The sequence below is a fragment of the Xiphophorus hellerii genome, chromosome 15 (assembly GCF_003331165.1).
Source record: "Xiphophorus hellerii strain 12219 chromosome 15, Xiphophorus_hellerii-4.1, whole genome shotgun sequence".
Classification (NCBI taxonomy): Eukaryota; Metazoa; Chordata; class Actinopteri; order Cyprinodontiformes; family Poeciliidae; genus Xiphophorus; species Xiphophorus hellerii.
The window spans coordinates 5,461,140-5,485,489 of record NC_045686.1 but is presented as its reverse complement, the minus strand read 5'-3'; the positions used below and the strand labels follow the sequence as shown (position 1 = coordinate 5,485,489).

General features: G+C 45.1%; 1 protein-coding gene across 6 annotated transcripts in view; it reads left to right on the top strand.

Moving 5' to 3' along the window:
- The window catches only part of hivep2a (HIVEP zinc finger 2a), a 74,707-nt gene extending 54,838 nt beyond the window's left edge, over window positions 1-19,869 (top strand). For all 6 annotated transcript variants that reach the window (XM_032584785.1, XM_032584783.1, XM_032584786.1 and 3 more), the window contains 12 exons: window positions 125-2,001; window positions 2,519-2,776; window positions 3,125-3,293; window positions 4,077-4,164; window positions 4,255-5,830; window positions 5,908-6,065; window positions 9,091-9,266; window positions 10,520-10,621; window positions 12,282-13,083; window positions 13,799-13,904; window positions 15,587-15,706; window positions 16,745-19,869. In XM_032584785.1, coding sequence (XP_032440676.1) covers window positions 125-2,001; window positions 2,519-2,776; window positions 3,125-3,293; window positions 4,077-4,164; window positions 4,255-5,830; window positions 5,908-6,065; window positions 9,091-9,266; window positions 10,520-10,621; window positions 12,282-13,083; window positions 13,799-13,904; window positions 15,587-15,706; window positions 16,745-17,218 — 5,906 coding nt within the window. In that variant the 3' untranslated portion in view covers window positions 17,219-19,869. The remainder of the gene's footprint in view (window positions 1-124; window positions 2,002-2,518; window positions 2,777-3,124; window positions 3,294-4,076; window positions 4,165-4,254; window positions 5,831-5,907; window positions 6,066-9,090; window positions 9,267-10,519; window positions 10,622-12,281; window positions 13,084-13,798; window positions 13,905-15,586; window positions 15,707-16,744) is intronic.
- Window positions 19,870-24,350: the final 4,481 nt, after the last annotated feature.

Below are 24,350 nucleotides of genomic sequence, written 5' to 3'. Positions count from 1 at the left end.
ACACAACTCTCAAATTAAAAGGAATCAAAAAAATTTGGTTCAAAAACCTTTCAGTTTTCTACATTTGTTATGAAAATCTAATTATAATCTTGTGTTTTTGCTGTGTCCTTATTTGTTGTTGTAGGTAGTGCAGAACCAGCATATGCAGACTCGGCTGAGGAGCTCCCCATCGGATCAATGAAAGTGCCTATCCTCATTTTCCCCAAGCCTGGGGGAGTTCCACCTACTGGGATGGAGTGTCCCCCATTTCATGACATAAAAGGCTCTCATCGCATGTTGGGTTCACAGGCAGGTGGGAGAGCACGTTCGCTAGATGACTCCCCCAATGCCAAACAGCGCTTGGCCCTGAGGTTGATTGATAAGGAAGGGCAGAACTCAGATCCTGGCATGACCCAGTCCCTTAACCTCCTGAGTCCTCATAGCAAAGGCAGCACAGACTCAGGCTACTTTTCACCCTTTGACAGTGCCGAGCTGCAAATAGGCACTCCCAATACTAACGTCAAGACATATGAAGAGATTATGTTTGGTCGGACTTGGTACAACCGACCCAACTCCAGGTCGAGACAGTCAATCACGGTAAATTTAGTTGGGGCAGATCCCAATACCCTGGCAACCTTAAAGCAGGCAGGGACTCTTTCAGACATGGGGAAGATTGTGGAGGATCCTGTTTCCTTCACAAGAAACATTCCAATGTGTGGAGAAGCCAAGCAGTATCCAACTGGCCCCTGTCAAAGCAGTACAGGACTTTTGGAGCCACCATCAGATTCTGGGACACTTATAAGGAGTAACTCCATGCCAACTCCATCTCCTCCTAACCTCAGTGCCCCTCCGGGGATTCGAGGCAGTGTTTCCTTTGATAACATGGTGGCACCGGACGATGTGTTCTACCCACCAGGTCACCCCAGACTCAGACGACAGGGTGCATTCGAACAGTCGGGCAATGACGCCCACATTGGAGAGGCCGAGGGTTACGGACACATGGCCAAAAATTTTGTCTCATCTCTGGGTATGAAGATCAGTGAGCGTAGCCCGGGAGTCCCAGAGAACATTGCTTACAGCCCATATGGTACGAAGGTCAGCATGTCAGAAATAGCTACGAGGAAAAGGCGGAAAGAGAAGAGTGTTGGGGATGATGAGGACAGTCCTGGGCACTGTGACAGTAGCTGCAGTGGCTCAGTTGAGATGATGGGGGACTATGAGTTTAAACAAGGTAGTTTTGATGGGTCAAGAGCCACACCAATAGGCAAAGGCTCTCTTCATAGTGCCCACAGCCAGTCTGACAGCTTTGATACATGTCCCAGCATGTGCTCTGAGGACATTGCGCTAGTTCCTGACTTGGAATGCAGGAAGGCAACTCGTGGTTCAGTTATCCAACATACTGGCATAGTGTCTCGTCCAAATTCCTTTGAGAAGTCAGAGTCATTTGACCAAACGGGTTACCAGTCAGCAGATAAGGTCCCATCCAGTCAATACTCAGAGCAGTCTGACAATGACATCTTTGAAGATGCTTTGAGTCCTGAATCTGCTCTTCTCAAGTCTGACAGCATGGATCAGCAAGCTTCCTGTGAGCTTGCTCCTCTTTCAGCTTCTTCAGCTGCAGCCTCACCTGGCCAACCATATCCCAACTCACAGAGACTGGTACGACAACCTAACATCCAAGTCCCTGAGATCAGGGTGACAGAGGAGCCAGACAAGCCAGAGAAGGACACCGAAGTTCCTGCCTCCAAGGAGCCTGAGAGGCAGCAGCAGCATGTTGAGGAGTTCCAGCTGCCACAGAGGAGCGACACGCTGTCTCAGATGCCAACAGAGAAGCTGCCTCCCAAGAAGAAGAGGCTGCGCCTTGCAGACATGGAGCACTCGTCTGGGGAATCGAGCTTTGAGTCGACCTGCACCAGCCTTTCCCGAAGTCCCAGTCAAGAGAGTAACTTGTCCCACTCGTCCTCTCTCTCCATGTCCTTCGACAGAGATGAGGGTCCCAAGTCTGTCTCACCAACTAAACAGGTACCTACTTTGACTAGGGCTATATTTTCTGGTATATGCAGAAACCAAGTTTATTTGTGTTGCACCCTTCATACAGTAGGCACTAACTTAATGTGGGTGCTAAAAGTTAGTTTTGAGTCAGAAAACAACTCTTAGGTTTCGTTGTGCCATCCATTTAATACGATGCACACACTCAGTGCCTGTGGGGGACTGTGGTCAGCTGGTGACACAGATATGTTGACGTTGTGGTTCATCAGCATAGATATGCAGGAGATATTTTAGCACTGTGTAATCTCAGCTGTGGGGAGAATAAAGATATTGTATAAAGGTTGGTGGAGAATGGAGCCTCGTGTAACACCGCATGTATTTGTTTTGCTAATAGACATAAGGGAGTCCCAGTTAATCAGGTGAGGTCTGAACCAGTGTACCACTGGTTCCGGATCTGATCCTGGACCTCTGGCTTGATTCCAAGTGCTGCCAAACAAAATCCAGAATATCCCTAAGGAGAGGTTCTTGATCTTCTCTCTGTGTGCTGCAGGATGATTCTATGACCTCTGGTGGAGCAAAGCAGTCAGAGTTTCTGACCGTCCCGGGTAGTGGCTATTCCAGCCACCATCAGCAGAGGGAGATGAGGAGATCTTCATCTGAGCAGGCGCCGTGCACGTTGCCCACAGAGTTACCGGAAATGCGCAGCAAATCTTTTGATTATGGAAACTTGCCTTCCTCAAGGCAAGGCGAGATGTACACCAGCGTATCGGCAATGAAGGAACGGAGACGCGGATATCTGGTTCGACAGGTAGAGTCAAACTAGCTCTTGACTTTTTCTTTGTTGGAATCCCAAACTGAATGACAACTGAACATCAAACCTTTACTGTTTCACCGGTAACATTTAGGTCATGGGGGTCAAACTGTGCAAATCCTGCAACTGTCTGACGTGTCCCAGGTCCAATACAGCTGAATTAAATGACTAATGACTTACCTCATCATTCTCTCACGTTCTATAAAGTCCTGTTAGCTAATTCAGGTGCATTGATGGACCTAAGAGTTGCAGGGCCGGTGGCCTCAGTGATTTATCCAAGTATCTAAATATAATCTGTTTTAATTGTGAGCTGGTTTGCTTAAAGCCTTTTTGCACATTTGACAGGCTTCGCTGAGTGTTTATCCAGAAACAGTCCTCCAGGAAGCAGTCGCACCTGAAATTTCAATCAAGCAGGAGAATCTGGAGCATGGCATATGGGCCAGCCCAACAGGTTCTCCACACAGCAGCATCGATCTGCCCAGCAGAACCAAGAGGCCTGCCAGCAGTACCGGAGGTGAGCCTTGTATCGGTCCCACATTACATACGCAAGTGTTTTCCACTAATTAATCCTCAAACAAATCTCGCAGCAACGTACATTTTGCTGGGCTTGTCGTGTCACTTGGACCAATAGAAGCTCAGAAATTTGGCTTAAACCCATTTTTACATGTTAAATTTTAGAAGCAGATCCAATATGGCCACATGAAGAGTCTTCATCTGTTAATACTCCACAAAACAAACTTCAAGGTTTTACTAGGATGTTATGTTATGGGCCAGTACAAAGTAGTGACTAATGGTGAAATGGGAGAATATGAAAAGTGTTGTATGCAGAAGTTTCTAGCTCCTATATTCTGCTACCCCTAAATAAATTCCAGTGCAACCAAGAGATTTCAAAGGTAAGCTAATTAGTCGTCCAGCTTTATGTAACCATTCTCACCGGCCCTGTTTGAGCCGACTCCAGTCCGTTTGTCTAGAGAGTCCAGTTCTGTTGGTGAGGTGTGAATGCTAATTGACCTCTGACCTCTGGTCCTCCAAACCTCATTCTGGGTTCAGTTCAAGTGAACTCTGATTCACTTTGAATGTGAATGCCGAGCGGACTGGAGACCGCTCTAACAGCAGGAAGTGGACGACAGCGCAGGAAGAAACTGATGAAAGAAGAACCAGCAAAATGTTTAGACGTTGCTGGCAGGTAGAGGCAGACAGCAGAAGACCTGCAGCCAGACGAGGTTCTGATTCAGGGGAAGTGAACTCCTCGCCATTCTTTTCCTTTATTTAAAACTTGGTTACGTTGTGATGACAGGGTTAGGATCCCACCAGCAGTTCCACCAGCACAGCCTCCAGCAGAGCATCAGTGAGGACAGCCTGCAAGATGAACCCATCTATGGAAGGTGAGAATATCTACAGAATGGATTTTCCAGAATGATTTACTTCATGCTAGTGGCTCCTTGACGAATGATTGTCCATGTTTTGTCATGCAGGTCGCAGCAGCATCGCCTCCAGGCCCAGAGCTCCTCATCTGAAGGAGAACATCCAGGCCTGGAGGCGATGAGTAAGGATTTACCCCACCAGTACCAGAACGCCGCCCCGCTGATCTCCATCTCCCAGCCGGGTCTGTTCTGGAGCCAGGAGTCCGAACAGAGGCAACAGCAGACCCTCCAGGCTCAACAGCAACTCCTGAAGCTGCACATCCGATCCCAGGGCAGCCTGGCCGGACATCCGCAGACGTACGACGGAAAACAGGACGGCTCACAGATTTACTCCTCCTCCATCTCCGGCCGGACCCAGCAGCAGCAGAGCCTGGGCCCGCTCTCCTCCAAACACTCCCTGCCTGGCTCCACCGCCGCCCTGCTGCTGCCTCAGGTCCAGCCCGTGTTTGCCACGCAGAACCCTGGATCCCAGGCCTCACTGCCCGGATTATTGGTTCCTGTCAGGATCCAAACCAACGTGCCATCGTTTGGCAATGCTATGTACACCAGCGTTAGCCAGCTGATGGCTTCTTACGGTTGCGGAGTGCAGGCTTTGGACTCGGACGGCAGCGGGACCCCCAATATGTCTCCTCCGCTTGTGAACATTGGAAAGCCAGCGGGCGGAGTGGGAGGAGGGATGAGCGGAGCCGGATTCAACCTGTCCCTCCTCCTGGGGCAGGTTGACGTTGCCGGGTTGCGGTTTCCACCGCCGGAGCAACAGGTGAACACAGGCATCCCGCTGTCGCTAACATCAGGAACCATATCCACTACCGACGCCTCGGCATCCAACATGGTGGCCAGCAAACGCATGCTTTCTCCGACCAGCTCCCTGGAGCGCTTCTTTGAGACGAAGCAGCAGAAACGGGTGAAGGAGGAACGGATGTACGGCCAGATAGTCAAAGAGATGGGAGCCGTGGAGCTGAGCGGAGCCGAGCACACTTCCAAGAAACAAGGAAGAGGTTTGAAGACTGAAGAGTCCGTCGACGATTCTGAACGGATGTCTTCTTCTCCTCCAATCAGCGACTTCCCCGTCGCAGCCAAGATCGCCATTCCAGTCCGATCTCCAGCTCCTCACCTGTCCGACGTGCCGCGTGTGGAGAGCTTCACTCCGCCTCTCCAGATCATCACGGATCGCTCCCCGGCTCCAGGTGGGCGGGACTCCCCGGAGGAGCTGGACGTGGACGAAGCGCCGCCGCGGTGCGGCTCTAGCCCGGAGCCCATGCTCTCCTCTAACGACGCCGAAGACGCCAAGAAGCAACCCACAACGCCGAAGCTCTTTGTAGAGGCCGGAGCCCAGCAGCTGTTCCAGTTCCCCAGCCTGCGCACCATGAGCCGCGTTAGCTGGTGCTTCCGGAGCTACACCAAACCCAACAGCACCCCGGCCACCGCCCACAGCTCCGTCTACAGCTCATGGTGCGTCAGCTCGTACAACCCGAACCCACTGCACCTCAGCACCAAGGCCGCGCTGGCTCTGCTCCGGTCCAAGCAGAGGACCAACACCGACCTGATGTACACCGTAGCCGCCATAGCGCCATCCAGCTCTGGGAAGCTGGTGTCGTCCGTGGCCTGGAAGCTGAGGTTTGATCAGGTACATCCTGCGGTCTTCGTCTCGCTGCCATGGAGACGAGCCAGCAGAAACCTGCAGCTCTCGCCTTTTCTCTGCAGCTGAAGCCGGAGCTGATGCCGGTGGACGTCAGCCATTTTGGGAGGAAGATGAAGGGCGTGGCGTCATGGGACCGCTCAAAGGAAGAGCAGGTGGAGAAGGAAGTCTCCATCAAGCAGCCAGCTGCCGAACCAACCCGCATCAAGATCTTCGAGGGCGGGTAGGTTCAGATTCTCCATAGTTCAAAGCTGGTTTTAACAAGATGGGATGTTGACTCTTCAAAATAAAGGTCAAAGATTCTGTTTACTAATGCAACTAAACCAGGACTGAAAAATGGAGTATGTTGTCTTTTCAAAGTAAAATGTAGAAAATATCAACATAAAATAAAAGCATTTCACAGTTTAGATTACAAACTAATCTAAATAAATCTCTCCTATTCTCTCCAAAATAAAAGTCTCGAGTTTAAATGGGGTATTTTATTTCCAACCCACTTTGTCCTCATTTCAACCTACAGAGTTGTCAGGCTGGCCATGTTCAGCTGAAGAACAAATAAAGTCGTTTATAAGGTATTAATTTATTTGTTTAATGTTTAAAATATGGATTTTGACACAAAAAGGTCCATCTGTTAGATCTGCAGCTGCATAGAAACAAACAGTGGTAGCCACCGCTAACTGACAGGCTAACTGTGCTAACGCTAAGGCACTAACATAAACATTAGTTTGAATTTGTTCAACTAACACCCTGGTTGGTCATGTCAATGTTGAATTCTTCAATAACCTTATTTGTTCGTTTCTTAACATTTTCTTAATGCAGATTCTTTAGAAAATAAAGAAAACAAAAGGAGAGGAAACTGCAGCATAAACATTCTTCACCCACTTCAAAATAAGAGCATGTGTTTAAATATCTAACTTCTTGAAGTTTTGGTTATAAACTGTTAAGAATTTGTCAACCAATATGTCAAACAGCTAGTAAATTAGCGCTTTGTTTAGCTAAACGCTACCAAAGGTAGCAAAGTGCTAAGCTAAAATATTAGCTGTAGTATTAGCACATTAGCATGTTAGCATAAATGTGGAAATACCTGAGAAGATGGCGGCCCTAAACCGCAGCAGTCTGCTGGTTTTCAGCTGAACAGAACTGAACCAATAACCTCCGTTTGAACCGCGATCTGATCGGTTTCATCGTGATTAGAGAGAAAGATCTGCTGAGGTGTAAAAACAGACGACTTCTCTTCTCTGTCTGACTCTGAGCTCCGTTTGTGGCCAGAATCTGAGCCTGCTAAGCTCATCAGCAGCGTCAGTCAGACCGAACGTCAGCGCTCATAACTCTGCTGCAGTTTATGGTGACATGCAGTGGGATCTCTCCATCATTAGAGTTTTAACATCAACAGCTGCAGCATTTCTTAGCTTTTCTAAGACAAAAACAATATTTGCAGCTTGTTAATTGTCAACATGATCCTCACCTCTCTGTTGGTTTAAGGAAATAAAGATATTTGATTACATAAGTAAATAATGAAATAAAAATGACAAATAAAATAAATATTTTTAAAATAAAAGTTAATTAATTTATTGATATAGTTATATTTATTTGTTTCATTCATTATTTTTAACAAAGATAATAAAAACAAACCTTATTTCAGGTTGAAATGTAAAAAGAGAAACATGAAGGATGTTTATGTCTCAACATTTAGCTACTAAAACACTTTTCAGAAATAGAAAAACATTTTTAATACTCAGTGGGAAAAACCAACAGATGTTTTCTGTTTAAACATATGAGCCCAGAATGTTTCTTTATGCATCACATGGTGATTAAAGTTGCATAATTCTGATGTTATTCGTCCTGAAATGGGTTTTTAGGGCAGATCAAGGCTTTAGTTTGGAGTTGCGGCAGGAAAAGCTTGGTAATGTTTTACAGTGTTGATCCTGAAGCTGAAACGTCCCAGAGGAACCTGAACGTTTCAGCTGCTTTCAAAGCGAATCAGCTTCATGATCTTCCAGACTGCTGCGCATAAAACAGGATGAAATAATCCTCATAATTCATTTTCATAACCGGCCACAGCTGTGTAAACGTCTCCGCTCACACCGCCGTCCTGAGGTATTTCCCTGCAGACGGAGCGCTTGATGTTCGATAGCTCTGACCCCGCCGCGACCTCCAGCTGCTGCAGACGGGACAGGAAGCGACGCCATGAGGCGGCCATTTTCACAGCTCTCTAAAAATCAACCTGAGTGACGCTCTGGGGGAAACGCTTATTATCTTAACATAAAGACAATATTCACTGCATCTTAAAAAAAGTTGCTTTTAGTCCATATGACTAAAAGATGAAGCATAAACTCCTGGTTTTACACTTTCTGACTGAAACTTATAACGACATCATCTGCACAGATGGACAATAAACATTAGCTTCCAAAATCTGTTCAAAATACTTTAAATTAATTTTCAACTCGTTGAGACTCATCAGGATCATCGTCTCCTGTTCTGTGGGTGCGCTCCATTCGTCACCCGGTGTGAAACTGCTGCACCGGGTGGGCGGGGTTTCTGCACCGATGACTGACCATCATGTGACTGATGGAGGAAAAAACGGATATAAAAATGAATCAATTCACAAAATATGAAATTTTATGGCATGAGTGTTTATAGTTTATTAGTAATAACCAGTACTTATGCTAACACGCTAACAATTAGTGCTTCCATGTTTTTGCTAGCTTTGAAAAGATTTAGTGCACTTAGCTTCCCTGAAATTAGTTTTTAACAATACTAAGTGCAGACCGTTCAGAGAAGTGTGTAATAACAGATTTGATCCTGTTGGGGGCGATATAACATATTGTAGAGCATTTTGCTTTGTTGAGGACCAGCATGGTTTGATTAGCATGTTAGCATTAGCTTCCATGAACTTCTGTTTGGTGTACTGTATTAGCGTTAGCCAAAGTGATGTTTGTGATTAGTGCAGTAAATTTTTTATCCAGTTAAAACTAAACTGCAGCAGTAATGATTAACATCGACATACAAACTCATTGTAACCTGAGTGAGAAGGCAGTGGTTTCCATGGCAATCAGCAGAGGTAGGCAACGGTAGCTAAAAGTTAGCTTCACTAACTCTGAAACAATAATCATAAAGAATAGTTCTGCTAACGCTAAATCTGTAAAAAACAAACAGGAAATGGAGCTGCTGTTTAAACTGTCTTCAGCCCTTCACAATAAAAGCATGAATATAAACGTGTGGCTCACCTGTTCTGCCGATGTTTCCTGCAGGTATAAATCCAACGAGGACTACGTGTACGTGCGCGGCCGCGGCCGGGGGAAGTACATCTGCGAGGAATGCGGCATCCGCTGCAAGAAGCCCAGCATGCTGAAGAAACACATCCGGACGCACACCGACGTCCGGCCGTACGTCTGCAAGTTCTGCAACTTCGCCTTCAAAACCAAAGGTTCGTCCAGCCGCACATCGAGCTGTACATCCAACCGCACATCCAACATGAATCCAACCATTTTTAGGCCTGTCACGAGAGGCTCAAACTTTGCTGAGCAATTAATTGTCTCAAAAATGATTGCGATAAACGATGATATTGTTTGAAGACCATTTTAAACTGATGTTATGGTAATAACATAATAATCCAAGCGATTTCCTGCCAAAAATAGATACACTTTATTTTGAAAAGAACATTTAACACTGGAACAAAACAACCATAAACAAAAATAAAATGGACTCTCAGTCTAAGAAAAAAATCCACATGAATAAAAACTTAACAACATAAAACCAAAGTGGAAATAAAAACTACATTCAACCAGAAGAGTGCAGATTATGAAGTCTGTATTACCCTTCGATAATCATTAGATTTAGATAAAGTTCCCTCCTCCGTTACGCTCAGGAAATGAGAAGGGAGGGTCAGCGGAGAGTCGAGTCTTTTTTCATCCATTCATCATCAACAGGAAGAGAAAAAGGCAGGAAGAAACGATGAAACCGATAAATTAAAATGCGATCAATAAATTTAATTTATCATGCAATTAATTGATTTATTGTTTATCGCGACAGACCTAACCATCCGTTTTGTCTTTAGAAATGATTTCTGGGGCGTGCCGTGGTGGCGTAGGGGTTAGCGCGACCCACATTTGGAGGCCTCAAGTCCTCGACGCGGCTGTCGCGGGTTCGACTCCCGGACCCGGCGACATTTACCGCATGTCTTCCCCCCTCTCCCTCCCCCTTTCCTGTCAGCCTACTTCATGAAAAAGGGACACTAGAGCCCACAAAAAGACCCCCTGGAGGGGTTACAAAAAAAACAAAAAAAAAAAAAAAGAAATGATTTCTGGTAAATTTTGTGATTTGACCCTGAACTGTTTCTGGTTTGATGATTTGTTGGTGGAAAACGTCGCCAGGTGTTTTTCCTTTTGCTCGCCGTTCGGTGAGCGACTGCGAGGCTTTTTGTCGTCTTCATGGTGTGACTTCAGTTCAGATGAAAAGTCTGGCTGATGGATTTTCAAACCGCTCAGTGAACCGGACCGAGTTCAGACCGAGCTGCGTCATTTTCTTATCAGATTACGAAATGTGCCATTCCTAAATTATAACTGCGGTCTCTTTCCATTGCAGCCCAGGTTCCCTGCTTTTCCAGCCAGACTAGCTCTGGTTTCCAGTAAGACCAGTAGACGGAGTCGGTAATTTGGGATTACTGTCTGTGTTTTTCAGGAAATCTGACGAAGCACATGAAGTCCAAGGCTCATATGAAGAAGTGTTTGGAGTTGGGAGTCTCCATGTCGTCGGTGGAAGACGGCGAGGCCGACGACGGAGGTAGAAAATCTTCAGATGAACAAAGAAACTTAACTTAGACGCCACGACGGCAAGCAAAGGAAAAAGGAGAGAGTTAATCGGATTCCTCATTAAATATTAAGAAATAATACATTTTCATCAGCCGTCCCTCCCGGCGCTGACAGTTTCTGAACAGATGAGCGGCGTTCGCTCCTCCGTTAATCTTCCCGTGACTTGATAATGAAACTGGAAATTAGTCTGATTATTTTTACATCCTGTTCAGTTTTTACAGTAACAGCAAAAGTATTCATACACCTTAAACTTTTCCTCATTTTGTCCCATTAGAAGAAGAAATGTTTTTTAAATATGTGGCAGAAAAACCTAAATGGGGTAAAAGCTGGGTTATTCTAAAACATTTTATACATTTGTCTTTACTCTGATACCCCTTAGAGAACAAGATAAATACATTATCTAGCAATGATTAAACTGGGGCTCTGGGGTCCCAGTTTAATCATCTGAATTGGGGTTAGCGCGCTAGCATTAGCTTATGCTAAAAGACCTTTCGGAACAGTGCATTAGCGTTAGCTTCTGCTGAATGCCATGCTGGCATAGCGCTTTAGCATTAGCTTCTGATAAATGCTGAGTTAGTGTTGCACATGTTTTGGATTAAGATGATACGATACACTGAAAATGCAGCAGTACTTTAGGGCGATTACTGCCACCTACTGGACTGGAGTGTTACCATCAGAAATGTGGGAACTGAATTTTCTGCAACTCCATGATTGCAGAAATTCACAGAAAATCAGCAGATCATCACATTTTTTCACACTATTGCATAATTTTAGGAATTGGATTTAAGTGACTGCTGACCCCCGCCTGTAGGTGGCAGTGTCTCTTACTTTACCAACTTGCTGCCTTAGCCTGATCAATATGGTGAGTAACAAAAGGCACATTTCCCTCTGTTCTCCATGAGATTGGGGGAAATTACCACTAATGTTTCCAACGTTGAACCACAGAATGACAGATTTTGAATGGAAAAAATCTCAAATCCTGGAGTGAAATCCTGGAGTGAGCATTAAAAAGCCAGACAGCTTCTCTGGCTGTGAGCAGGTGTTTGAGCAGCGCTGTTCAGGTCGGCGCCGCGGAGCAAGCCGTTTCTGCCGTATTTAATCAGCGTGGGACTGGTAGCTCATTGTAATTTCCCACCATGCAGACCACCAAATGAAATTTTATTTCAGGTGACCCCTGCTGTGTGTTTTGGCTCGGCGTTTAATTGGGACGCGTTCCCACACATGCACAGTGGGTTTTTGGGACGGGCGAGCTGCAGACGTCCACTGGGTGAGTCACAGGATTTGTCTGATTCAGAGCTCTGCGTCGTTCAGAAAGCTAACTCAGGGGTCACTGTTTTCCAGGGTTATCCAGTTTCAGCCTCGCTGCTGGCTTTGTTCTTCAATAAAGTCGGATTTTAGCTTTGCCGTTGTTTGGCTGGAATCCATCTGGTGAAAAAACCAAAGTGTTGAGAGATTCTTCTGACTCCAACAGCTTTTATAGTTTTGAGTTTTATTGGTTTAAAACTGTGGGAACGAGCCCTGAGAGGTGTTTTATGTAACATAAACTTTCAGCACGTTTAAATGCAAACATTTGTTTTCATTCCTCCCTCGTTTTCCCTCTTTCCTTCTGGTTCCATGTCTCCACCTTGAAGAACTTGGAGAGGAAGGTCAGAGGTCGTCAGAGAAAGTCTCCAGAGGCGTGGTGGCCGACCATCAGTTCTCCGATGCCGACGAGTCGGACGGCGGCGAGGACGACGGCGACGAGGTGGACGACGAAGACGACGACGAGGACGACTACGACGGCGACTCCACGCCGAAGACGCGTTCGCGCTCCACCAGCCCGCAGCCGTACGCCCTGCCGGCGATGTCCATCACAGCCGTGGCCGCTGCCCACGGCGCCCCTCAGCTTCCCCACCAGGGGGCGCCGGACCTCCTGGGCCACTCCAGCAGGCCGCCTCTGTTCGGGTACTTCACCACCGTGCCGAGCATCCAGATCACGCCGCAGGCTCCGCCCCCGGAGCGCGCCCCGGCGGAGCATCATCGAGGTGCGGAGCGGAGCCGACTGCTGGCTCCGCCCTCCTCCTCCATGGACGAAGACCTCCCCGTCCCCTCTCCGGACTTCTCCTCGCCCTCCTCCCGCCTCTCCTCGCCCGGCCTGGACCTCTCCGGCTGCCCGTCCCCCGGCTCCCCGTCCTCGTCCCCCTCCACCTGCCATTACCTGTCCCCTCGGCGGGACATCTCCCCGCTGCGCCACGTCTCCCCCAAGAGGGACCTGGGGGTGGGAGGATACCGCCGGGACCTGTCCCCGCGGCGGGGCCACCTCTCGGTGCTCTCCCCTCTCTCACGGCCAACGTCTCCAGGAGGAAGGGACTACAAGAGAGACCTTTCACCGCGAGGGCGCCACCGGGGCATGATCCGGCCGCTGTCCCCCCGCCGAGGCCTCTACCATCAAAGGTGAGCTCCGACAGCCAGCAGCTGTGTTTCTGTTGAAGCTTCATAATTTATGCTTATGACAAATTCAGACCATCTAAGATTGATCAGTGTCTGTCTCCATAGACTAACGAGGCATTATGCATCAAATATATCTAAAAGGAAGTCAAGATGGCCACCAAACAAACTTCCTCAAGTTATCTGGGAATTAAAAAAAACAAAGAAGGACAGAAAACTTTATGCCTTCCTAATGAACATGTTTACCTCATTATTGACCGGATGGAATCAATCTGAGCTTAAAGCCCGAAAGTCTGGTTTTGATTGGTTGATTGGTTCTGGTTGACGTAGCCCAGCCAGTATCCAAGACTTTCTCCACAGCAGTTACCCAGCAGAACTGGGTTTTGTCCTTTTACTCCTGGTTCACATGGCCGAAAGTCTACCGTTGATTGGTTGACATTGTCCATCGGTCGATTGGTTCTGGTTGTCGTTGTCCCCAGAACTGGTTTCTCTGAAGGTTTTTTCCGGTCCTGCTTGGTTCTGAGAGACTTTTGAACATCCAGAAGAGTTGAAGCTCTTCTGGATGTTTCTCCCTGTAACCTTCAGTAAACTCTGTAATGTTAAACCATGGATGTAATAGTTGACTACATTCAGACTGCATGTATTGATTTAGATTGATGTGATTCTGGCTGGTTGAGTCATGAATGTTCCTTTAAAGTGTCTGATTGTTTTTCTGATTCAGTCCTCACAGCGGGGCCCGGAGCCCGAGGGCCAATCATCAGATGGGGGTGGCGGCTCAGGGAGATTTCCCTCTGGGGCGGCGCAGCACCACTGCAGAGATGGAAAAGGTAATAATGAGATTTTTCTCTTCATGAATTTTTTTTAAGTAAAATGTTTTACTTTAGCTTTAATGCGCCGATTGTCAAGTTTGAGAAACGTTGGACATGTTTGGATTTCTTAGCGTTGAACCACAGAATCATTTGAACTTATTTTCTTTAGACACAACAAACCAACTCCAGTTTCCAGCAGATTATTAGCAGCGAACGTTAGAGACTCAGACGTCACATCGCGGATGAATTTCAGCCGTTTGTATCTCCAGATCTTCTTTGGGTCATTACCCAAATCTCTTCAGGGTTGGAAGGAAATCAAGAGCTTCAGTTTTCTACCCATCCTGTTACTTGAAGTTCTCCACTTAGCGAGGAACTGATCCTGAACTCTGAACCCTTCCCCAGCTGCGAACCCTGACCTCAGACGTCCTGGCTGACTCCGGTCTTGGTTGCGTCGCGCTGAGACTTAAATAACTGTTAGTTCTCCTGTAAAGACAACCAGACTAAACCAAGGAAGACACCCAACTAAAACCCAAATGAGACGATTGATAAACGACTGAAGTCTCCTGTAAGAATGGGTTGAAGCTTTGCTTCAAATGACCAAACGTCGCCCAGGCACACAGTACGATAAACCGCCCTGACCTGGAAATGGATTCACTCTGCGTGGTCACAGCTGTCTGCACCCCACTACACTGCATCACATGCTTCAGCACATTAAAGCCTCAAAGACCTCCCCAACGGCCTGCTAGGACCTTACAAAAACTTTACCAAGACAGCTAAGACCTTGGAAAACCTCACAAAACTCACAAAGACCCGGCTAAGATCTCGAGATGGTCAATGATCTCTGTGACAATCCGGTTTGAAGATGTTTCATCAACATCAAATATATATATTCTCCTTGCTGCCACTGTGAGCTTTTAACTTTTTGTATTTGGCATTTTTGCAATCAGATTTTTCTTTTATTGCTTTTACTTTAAACAGACAAGAAACAGTCCAGATGATTTTTCTGGTTAGGATATCTGGTGGCTTGGAGGAATATTCCTTCTGCAGCCGCTGATGTCCGTACATTTTATTGGGATTTTTAAACGCAATATTTAGAAATGAAAAGAATTACATTTTAAAATATTTTTGTACAAATAAACTCTGGGCTTTCTCCTTCCAAATCTACTTTTCTGCACCCTGAAAGACGGTAGAGCGAGTTGTTGGTTCAGTCGTGATGCGTTCAGTGACTGTAGGAACCTGAAGCTTAAGACTTTAAACCTAAAGGCTTAAAAACCTTAAAGGATAAAATCCTGAGCTGAAGTTTCTTAACTGCGGCGTGTGAAGGAAGTGCGAAGGACAAAGAGCAGAACACGAAACCATCTGGCGACGGAAACGTTTAGAGACGGTGAGGGAATGAAGTCTGGCTCAGACGGAGTGTCAGAGCGGAGGATGATGGGAGACGGAGCGGCCGCCTGGTAACGGGATCCTGGCCGGCTGTGATGTGGTTAATAAGGCGGCTGGTTTTCCTCTTAAGGGTTTCTCTTCAAACCCGGCTGCAGCTGCAGACAGAATCACGTTTCAGCCCAAACTCCATGGCTCTGCCGTTAGCCATTAGCCGTTAGCTTTTCACCTGAAGCTTTACTCACTGACCTCAGGAAGTCTCTAGCTGTCCGTCCGGAGGAAACGCTCAGGAAGGCTGAAGGTTGTTTGTCTGGTTTCAGGATCTCCGTCCCGGTTCTTCGTCACCATCTGAACGGGACCACGGTTCTGCCCGGTGCTTCCAGTCCGGCCCGCCTCACCAGGTTCTGTTCAGCCATCTTCCAACCCACTCACAACTCCAGGTATTTCCCCTTCAGTCTGGACTTCCTAATTCCTCCATGTACTTAATTCAGCATCAATAAAGGCAACAATTAGCCCTTTCAAAATAAAGTTGATGAACATGTCCAAAATAAAATCCTCAATATTTCATAGTTTTCTTTTGCCAACAAGATTTCACATAATTGGATCTAAATCAGCCAGGAAACAATGAACAATGATGGTTTTTCAAAATAAAATCTATACACCTGCTTCAAAATAAAAGTAGGTTCCACATGAGTACAGGAAGTAAAACTGAATGACACGCTTTCAAAATAAAGCTTAAAGATAATTTTTAGAGTATAATAATTTAAACTAATGAATAGTTTAAATTATTGTTAAATTATTTTAAAAGTTGTTTTTTCATTAGAGAATTTAAGTGAAAAGAGCCCTTCAAAATAAAGCTCATGCATTATTTTCAAAATAAAACTCTTTCATAATAAAAATCTATCCAACTTTTCATTGGATAGATTTTTGCATAACGAGGTTCCATGTGACGAATGGAGCGTTTCCAACGTTTTGAGCGTCTGGTTTACCTTCAAAGTCCATGTGGCGGCGCGTCCCGACCCGCTGCGGCGCAACTCAAACTCTTTGGAGCGTCCAACGCATCCAACAGAAATCAACAGCCAGGGCTGAGGCATCTGCCTCGCCTCACCGCGCCCTCACCGCACCTTGCCGCGCCCTCGCCTCTTCCTCGCCTCGCCTCTTCCTCGCCGCGCCCTCGCCGCGCCCTCGCCTTGCCGCGCCCTCGCCGCGCCGCTCCTCCCCGCGGACCGTGAACGTAAACCAGACGCTCGATGAAAAGCAAAATGTGAAGCGTCGGACGCGTTTGGTGTGAACAAACCAAAATGGATCTAATCCAGGCAGGAAGCAGTGAATTTCAAAATAAAGCTCTTGGTAACTTTTCAAAATAAAAGTTTTGTATTTTAGTGGTCCAGTTTTTCCAAAGATGTTCCCCAACAGGTTTTGACCTTTAACCCATTTCAACACATCAGTAATGTTTGAAGTTTCCGTTTGTTCCTCAGGTGCGTTCGCCGTTCCCGATGATTCCCATCGGAGGAATCCAGATGGTCCACTCCGTCCCGACGTCCGCCACCACGCTGCTGGGCCAGCAGGGGGCGCCGCCCGCCACCGAGAGGGGGCGGCGAGGAGGGGAGAGGCTGGAGGGGGGCGGAGTCAGAGACGAAGTAGGCGGAGTCAGGCTGGAGCAGGAAGAGAGCATCCACACCTGCACCAAGGCCATCGCCTCGCTCTGCCTCGACCCGCAGTGTGTGGAAGGAGGAAGAGCGGCTTCAGCTTCCTCAGCGTCGTGTCCTGACTCCCATCAGCAGCAGCAGCAGCGCTGCTCCTCCCCGCATCCGCCCGCCATTCAGCACTTTAGCGGCCTTGAGCTCCGGCCTTCCTCCTCTTCCTCGCCCGCTCCTCTTCCTCCCAGCCCGGCGCCCGACTCCCGGGCGGCGACGGAAGAAAAGGAGGCGGAGAAGAAGGACGCGTCCTGAAACCGAGGGGGCGGAGCTTTGGTTTCTGGAAACAGGAAGTACAGGAGCGGAGAGAGGAAGTGGGACTTTTGCACACTTTGTTCAGCGGAGCGCTTCTCTCTTGGGGTCAAAGGTCGACCTGCCTGGACGTTTAAAGACGCTGCGGCGCGTAACCCGGCCTGCAGCCGGACTTCCTGGTGCCTTTCCTTCAGCGCCTCGACTTCTGGATGCAGGAAGGTAAATGTAAATATGACAGTATCTCCTCTTCTTTTGCATATCAGCTTTGTAAGAAATGCAACCTCCTCCTGTTTCCTCTTTTTAATTTTTCGGACACCTTAATAAACGTTGATGTGAAGTTCTGGATATTACCATTACGTACGGTTGCACTAAAACATATTTTTATATGAGTGAAATGAAAAAAATGCTTTTTTGTGTACAGCAGTGATTCTATAATACTATTTATTGTTACCATGTTTCATAAATTGTACATTTTTTCTTAAATGTGGTGGATTCCTTTTCTATGTACAGCATGGGGTTTCGCTTACATGAGGCGAGGATGTGAACACTGAACTACGGCTTTCTATGTATTTATACAGTCAGAGTGAGACTGAAGATGTACTCCAATATTTACCCTGCATATGAATGCATACAGTATATGGATCCCACACGACTATATCTGCACTTAGCATCTAGAGTTTCATTGTTGTAGTTTGCTTGTACATTTTTGCTGCTTTTCGCCTGGCGCTGCTTGACTTTCAGTTTTTACTTAAACGTTGAAGTAGAGCTGCACGATGGCAGAACAACACGCCGGAGTGACGTTATTGAAATTATTCTGTTACATATTTTCAGCAGTTTGTTGCTGAAATCCATTAAGTTTTGCATCGAACATGCAGAATTTGAAAAAAAGAGCAATGTGCTTCATAACTCATAAGAGTTAGCAACAAGGACTTCCAAAATAAAGTTTCAGTCCAGCGATTGCAGAAGTTCACCTTAAAATGAACAATGTTTGTGAGTTTATTGCAAATTTTCTTTTAAAAATAAGAAAAACATTGAGTTTAAGTGATGCTAACTCCCACCTGCAGGTGGCAGTGTTTCTTCTACTCAGCGTGTCGAATTAAAGTTCAGTTAGTCTGGGAAGTAACAAACACTCCCACTTACAGTCATACAGATAATTTATTTCTCTCACTAGAGTGAAATAAATTATCACAAAATTCCTTGCAGATATTTTTAAAGAATCAAAATCAGTTTTGATTGAAGAAAAATCCCAAAATCAAACCTGGATCTGGTTTACAGACACTTTGTATCAGATTTGGTCCTGGAATTAAATCAGGCCTGAAAAAGTGACCATGTTGGCTTTTCAAAATAAAGCTCTACAAAATAAAAGTCAAAATATCACAGAAAGAAGCCAGAAGCTAATATCTGATTTTCAAAATAAAAGGGGTGCGATTAATGTATTAAGTTAGCTAACAAATAATGGAACAGGATTGTTAGCCCTTCAAAATAAGACTCGAGCTTTTATCAGACAGATGATAGAAAATTGCGATTCCACATTATTAACAGACTAAACTGATAAACCTTCAAAATAAAAGCTGTCTCTGTGTACTCCAGCTTCAGTGTAACAACATGCTAACATGCTAACGCTAAAAACAGACCCAGTAATAATGCTGAACTCGGCCTCTGGGCCGGTGATTGTTTCTGACCAAAAGATGGAAATTATTATTTTAACTCCAAACTTACATCAACATGTACTTTTAAAATTCATTTTTGTTGGAGAGAAAAATACTTTGTTGCTGCTGTGGGTGCAGAAAATGTTCACAAAAAGCTGAACTTGTGTTTAATTTTGACAGAGAGGTTGTGGTTGGACGTATCGTGCAGCTCTGGTTTGAAGCTTTTATTTTGGTGATTTGCTCGGCGCATGAACTGAATGACGTTTGTGTGATGCGCTCCTCGCTCTGCAGCTGTTGGCATCCAAACAGGAAACAACCAAACATTCCAGTCACAAACACTCCGGGACGTCTGCAGCAGCAACGCGCCTCTTCCAACTTCAACCTGCAGCCGTTCTGACGATGCACCTTATTTTTTCCTCCTGATCCGTCGTTTGTTTCTTGGTGACTGAATCTGAAAACTTCAGCAGTAATAATCCTGCACTGCTCTGCTGCACAGCCCCGTTTTTCAAGCAATACTTCAGCCAAACTCTGCTTCACCAGCAGGGAGTGAATTTGTTGCAAGGCAACAATGGTGTACTTACAAAAAACTAGAATCAGGAGAAGAAGGGAGCAGTTGTGGTTAAAGAGGCGCGAGTTTTTTTTGAGTTCTGGACCGTTTGGGCCGAGTCGGGCAGGCTGCAATGTGAGTGTCTGTATTCTGTATCAGTGTGTATTCAACCAGTATATCCTCTTCGTACGACTTCTTTTTCTATTTTGATTCTCCCTCTCATGTATCATGACAACAATGATGTCTCTTTCTCTTATCAAAGCACAAGTCATTGCATATGAATGACAACTATACAGAAAAAAGGATATAAAAAAGGTAAACGTGCATTTAGAGGGGTGTCTCTTGTGACGGTGTTCTGTGGAATTAAAACGACTGTCATGTTATGATCCGAGGTGCAACAAAGAGTCGCAGTAGAAGTGAAAGAAATGTTGTTTCCAAATAAATATAAACCAACAGCTGCTGGTGTCTGTTTATTTCTGCTTTGAGCAAAGAGTCGACCTGAGACGTTTCCTTCCACTTCACTGCTTTTTATTTTTAAAGCTCATTTATCCAACACAGTTCAGAGGCAGGAAGCAGAAAGAGGAGACATTTCTAAAGCTGCCAGGTCAAAAATCAACTGCAATAATTTGGGTTATTTAAATCGTCAAAGACAAAATATTTAGCTAGCTCAAAGCTAACTAAATATTAGCTAAGCCGCAGCTAAATATCTAGTTTGAAGCTAAATATTTAGCTTGCTCTCTAAATATTAATAGAAATAATCAAGCTTGCTAACTAAATATTTAACTATTTATACATAACTTAATATTTAGCTCAAATATTTAAGTATATATTTTGCTTGCTAACTAAATATGTAGCTTGCTAGTTATGTTATTAGCTAGCTCTTATGTTTAGCTAGCTAAATATTCAAAGCTAAATTGTTAACTTGCTCAATAAATATTTATAGAGCGAAGTACTTAGCTTCCTAACTAAACATTCAGCTCTGAACTTCATTCCTCAAGATAATTTATGGGAAACTTTTGTGTTTATAGTTTAAAAATGGATTTTAAAAAATTACAGCAATGTCTGGACAGTTGAGGGTGGATTATTCCCACCAGGCCTGTTGAGTCCGCTTCAATCCGACTCCAGCCCGGTTGGTCAGGTGTGAATGCTAGTCGACCTCTGACCTCTGGTCCTCAGTCTGGGTTCGGTTGAAGTGAACTCAGGTTCGGTTTGAATGTGAACACCTAGTGGACTGGAGACCGCTCCAAAAGCAGGAAGTGGGCTACAGTGCAGGGCATTCTGGGTAAATACAAAGAAAACAAACATGTTAGCCTAGCGCTAGCAGGAGAAATGGCTCATGGTCTTTAGCCAAAGTCTAAAGAGAAATCCTCCAAAGACTAAAATCTTTAGTTTCCATTTGGTGAAGAGGTTTCGTTTCGTTTTCTTGAGTGGTTCTTAGTGTAGCGCCCCCACAGGCGAGGAGGGGGACAAGTTGCCCCGAGGGTTTGGTTAGTTTGACCACAGCGGCTGAAAATGTAACAAATGTTGGAGTTTCAGGTTTTTCTCCAAAGATTCATTGTTCTTTCTCTAAGAAACAGATGGAAATGATAAAAATATGAAATTTACAGGTGCTAGAAATGCATCATGACGGATCTTTTCCTGCTTTGGGAATATTCTTAGGATTTTATGGAGTGCTGCGGGCGGCGAGTGTGTTAATCATCCTGCAGATTAATCCCCCAGGAGCCTGAAGAGTCGCCTGGATCAGGTTTGGGTAAAATCTCTTTGCAGGCTCCAACAATGGAAGTCACATTCACGGCACACAGAGACACGTTCAGCTCCCAGGGGAGCTTTCCATATGCTCACACCTTCCAAACTCCTGATGAAAGCCGTTCCTCGGATCGTTAATCAGGACCAAAAATAACTCCCTTGATCAGTTCGCATCAAAGGCGGCGGGACTCTCCGACACGCGGACAGACTGACAGATGAAACGGAAACTGACACCAACCCAGATGTGTCAACAATAAAGGGAGAAAACATGCAGACAGGTAGACATATGTGGGACATGACTGATGACAAGGTGGCGCGTTTAAAATTAGAAACATGAGGTGAAGGAAAAATAACAAAGAATCTCCAGGTATGTGTGACGGGACGTAACTGACCTGCTTTAATGAGCCGTTTTACAACCAGGACAGAAATATTCACCAGCAAAGGAAAATTAATTTCATTTAGCACATCAACAACCTATAAACCAAACACTTTTACAGAACAGACACGTTTGTTTATCCAATTGTCATCCAAACTTTGAACAAACTTTTAAAATGTCATGAAAAGAAAATATGAACTAAGTGTATCCATATGCTGGTTGGTAGCGAATCAACCAGGCTACGCTAAACGTAAATTTGTTGAATATTAACGTTATGTTAAGCAGAGTTTGCAAACTCACATGGATCAAAAACTTTAGAAAAATTTCTCCGAACCGGACGGTGAGACTTCTGAATTTTTCAGTTTGGTGCCTCTGGTAAGGCACAGACCCAGCAGTAGATCAGAGCTTATTTGACAACTGGGTTTATTTTCCATTTTCTTTCAGAAACAAAAGGGGAATTATGTTTTCATCCACTGGTTTGGAGCAAATCAACCAGGCTACGCTAAGCGTAACTTCGTCAGATGGTGATGCTGGTTTGCAATAAACAGGAAGTAGAGATTACAAACTAGAATGGACTACACATCTCAGAAGAGACCCCTTTGGACATCAAAGTGTTTTTAGTGAATTAAAGTCGCATCAAGAGAACATAAAAACGCAAAATTGAGGAAGTTACACAATTTGACAATTGTAGTGTTTCCATTAAATAAGAAATCCAATTAAAATCACATGGAAATAAGTTTGTTCACATGATAAGTTGTTAAAAATCATCATCTTCCTTCTGCTTCCTGTTGTCTTCTTCTTTGTGGTTTCCACCAGTAGTAGCTCCGCTTGTTGATCACGACTGGTCAAAAGTTTTTCCGCTGCAGTTTTGTGAGATAGAGTAATGTTGATACGGCTGCAGACGGCCTCAACCTAACGTCAAAACCTGGAATAATTTCATAATAAAAACAGAAACAAAATCGCTTCTGACGCTGAAATAAAACAGGAACGTAAAAGTGAAGAGGAAGTAGAACCGGCCTCAGAGCAGAGACAGGATGAGCTCCTCTCATATCCAGGCGTCATAAATTCCCCCCAAAATCAAAATAAGCTGGAAAATGCAGCAGCGGACCTCCAGGTCTTCACTGTATAATTTCACATTCCTCGTTCCACACATGGACCATTATGATTTATTACAACGAGCTTAGCGGGCAGTAATTACGCAGAGAAAGTGGCCAAGCATGTGATTTAACAACTGGAACTGATTCTGCAGAGTCACGCCATCGCTGTCGGAACCGCAGGCCGCGGCGCAGCTAACGGGCCGGACCGGGACTTCTCCCTGGGAAAGGAAAGCTCTCCGCTCCGCTCCGCTCCGCGTGGCCCGGCGGCGGGTTTACATGTCGGGATGGTGAGCAGCAAACAGCCTGTGGCGGGACGAGACGCGCGCGCGCGCGTGTGTGTGTGAGATGCATGTTGAGCTGCAGCCATTTTCCCAGCTGTAATTAACTCCAAAGATAAAGCAGTTTGCCTTTCCTCCTCCTCTTCCTCCTCCAGATTATTCTTATTTACCTCCGTGGCTCTAATAAAGTTCAGAGCAGTAAAAAAAAAGTATTTGCAGCCTTAAAGATTCATTCAGTTTGTTTGACTCACTGAAATTCTTCTGCTAATTCGGTAACAGTGGCGCTAATGTTTAGCTTAGCGCTTTGGCAGTTTTGAACACATTTAGCTCACTTAGGCCTCAACGAGTCTTTGTATACTGTTTGTTTAATAAAATTAATTTTTTTTTTAAAAAGCTCACTCAGCTTCATGTACATTAATTCTCCCAATAAATTCTAAAACACTAATTTACTGCTATTAGCACCTTTGTGCTAATATGCTACTAGCTAAGTTGTAGCTTAGGATTTTTACTAACTTTGAAAACTTTTTGCTTCCCCTAAATTAATATTTCTGAATAAATTATAAGCGTTGTTTCTTGTCTGCAGTGATGGCACACTTCCACTAATCTCCAAATAGTGGAGCTAATTTTTCGTTTAGCGTTTTTGCTAACTTTGAAAATGTTTAGCGCTCTGGTTGGCATTCTTGCATTTATTCGCTGGCGAAGCTAATTAAATGTTTTGCGCTTCAAACTTTGTGCTTTTCTAACTTTGAAAACATTTAGCTCACTTGTCTTCCACTAAATTAATATTTCCAAATATATACTAAAATGCTCTTATTTGGCTCCAGTGATCTGCAAACGGTGGAACAGAAGAAAACGTTTGCAGTGAGGAGTTGGCCATTTTGGCGGCTGAGGTCAGAGGAGTCTGTTGATTTTTAGAAGCATCTTGATTTAAGGCAAATTTTAAATGCGATGTTTAAAAATCAGAGTTATCACCGTCACGGTTTAGCTGCACTTTTCCTATTAGGTGAACTTCAGTTCTGATCGATTCATTTAGAGCTGAATTAGCTGAGAAACTGCCAGAGCTACTTTACTGCGTTTCCTCTCACAGGTTCAGCGCGTTGGCCTTCACCACGCCGACATTTGACATTACGTCCCAGTAATTAAGCCTTTCGTATTAAAGCTTAGTCACTCAGAGCGGATATGGAGAGATGAACAATAAGCAGTTTTCAAGCTGAGGTGAGTCACAGAAAGGAGAAGGCTGCAGAGAGCAGAGAAAAACTGGAGCTGCTGAGTTTCTGCTGCTTTTTAGACCAGAGAAATCTGTTCAGTCTGAGGCCAGATACGCAATCAATCAATCAATCAATCAATCAATCAATCAATCAATCAATCAATCAATCAATCAATCAATCGATTGCACGATGAATTCAAATGAACTCAATCATTTCCATTTGTATGATTTATTG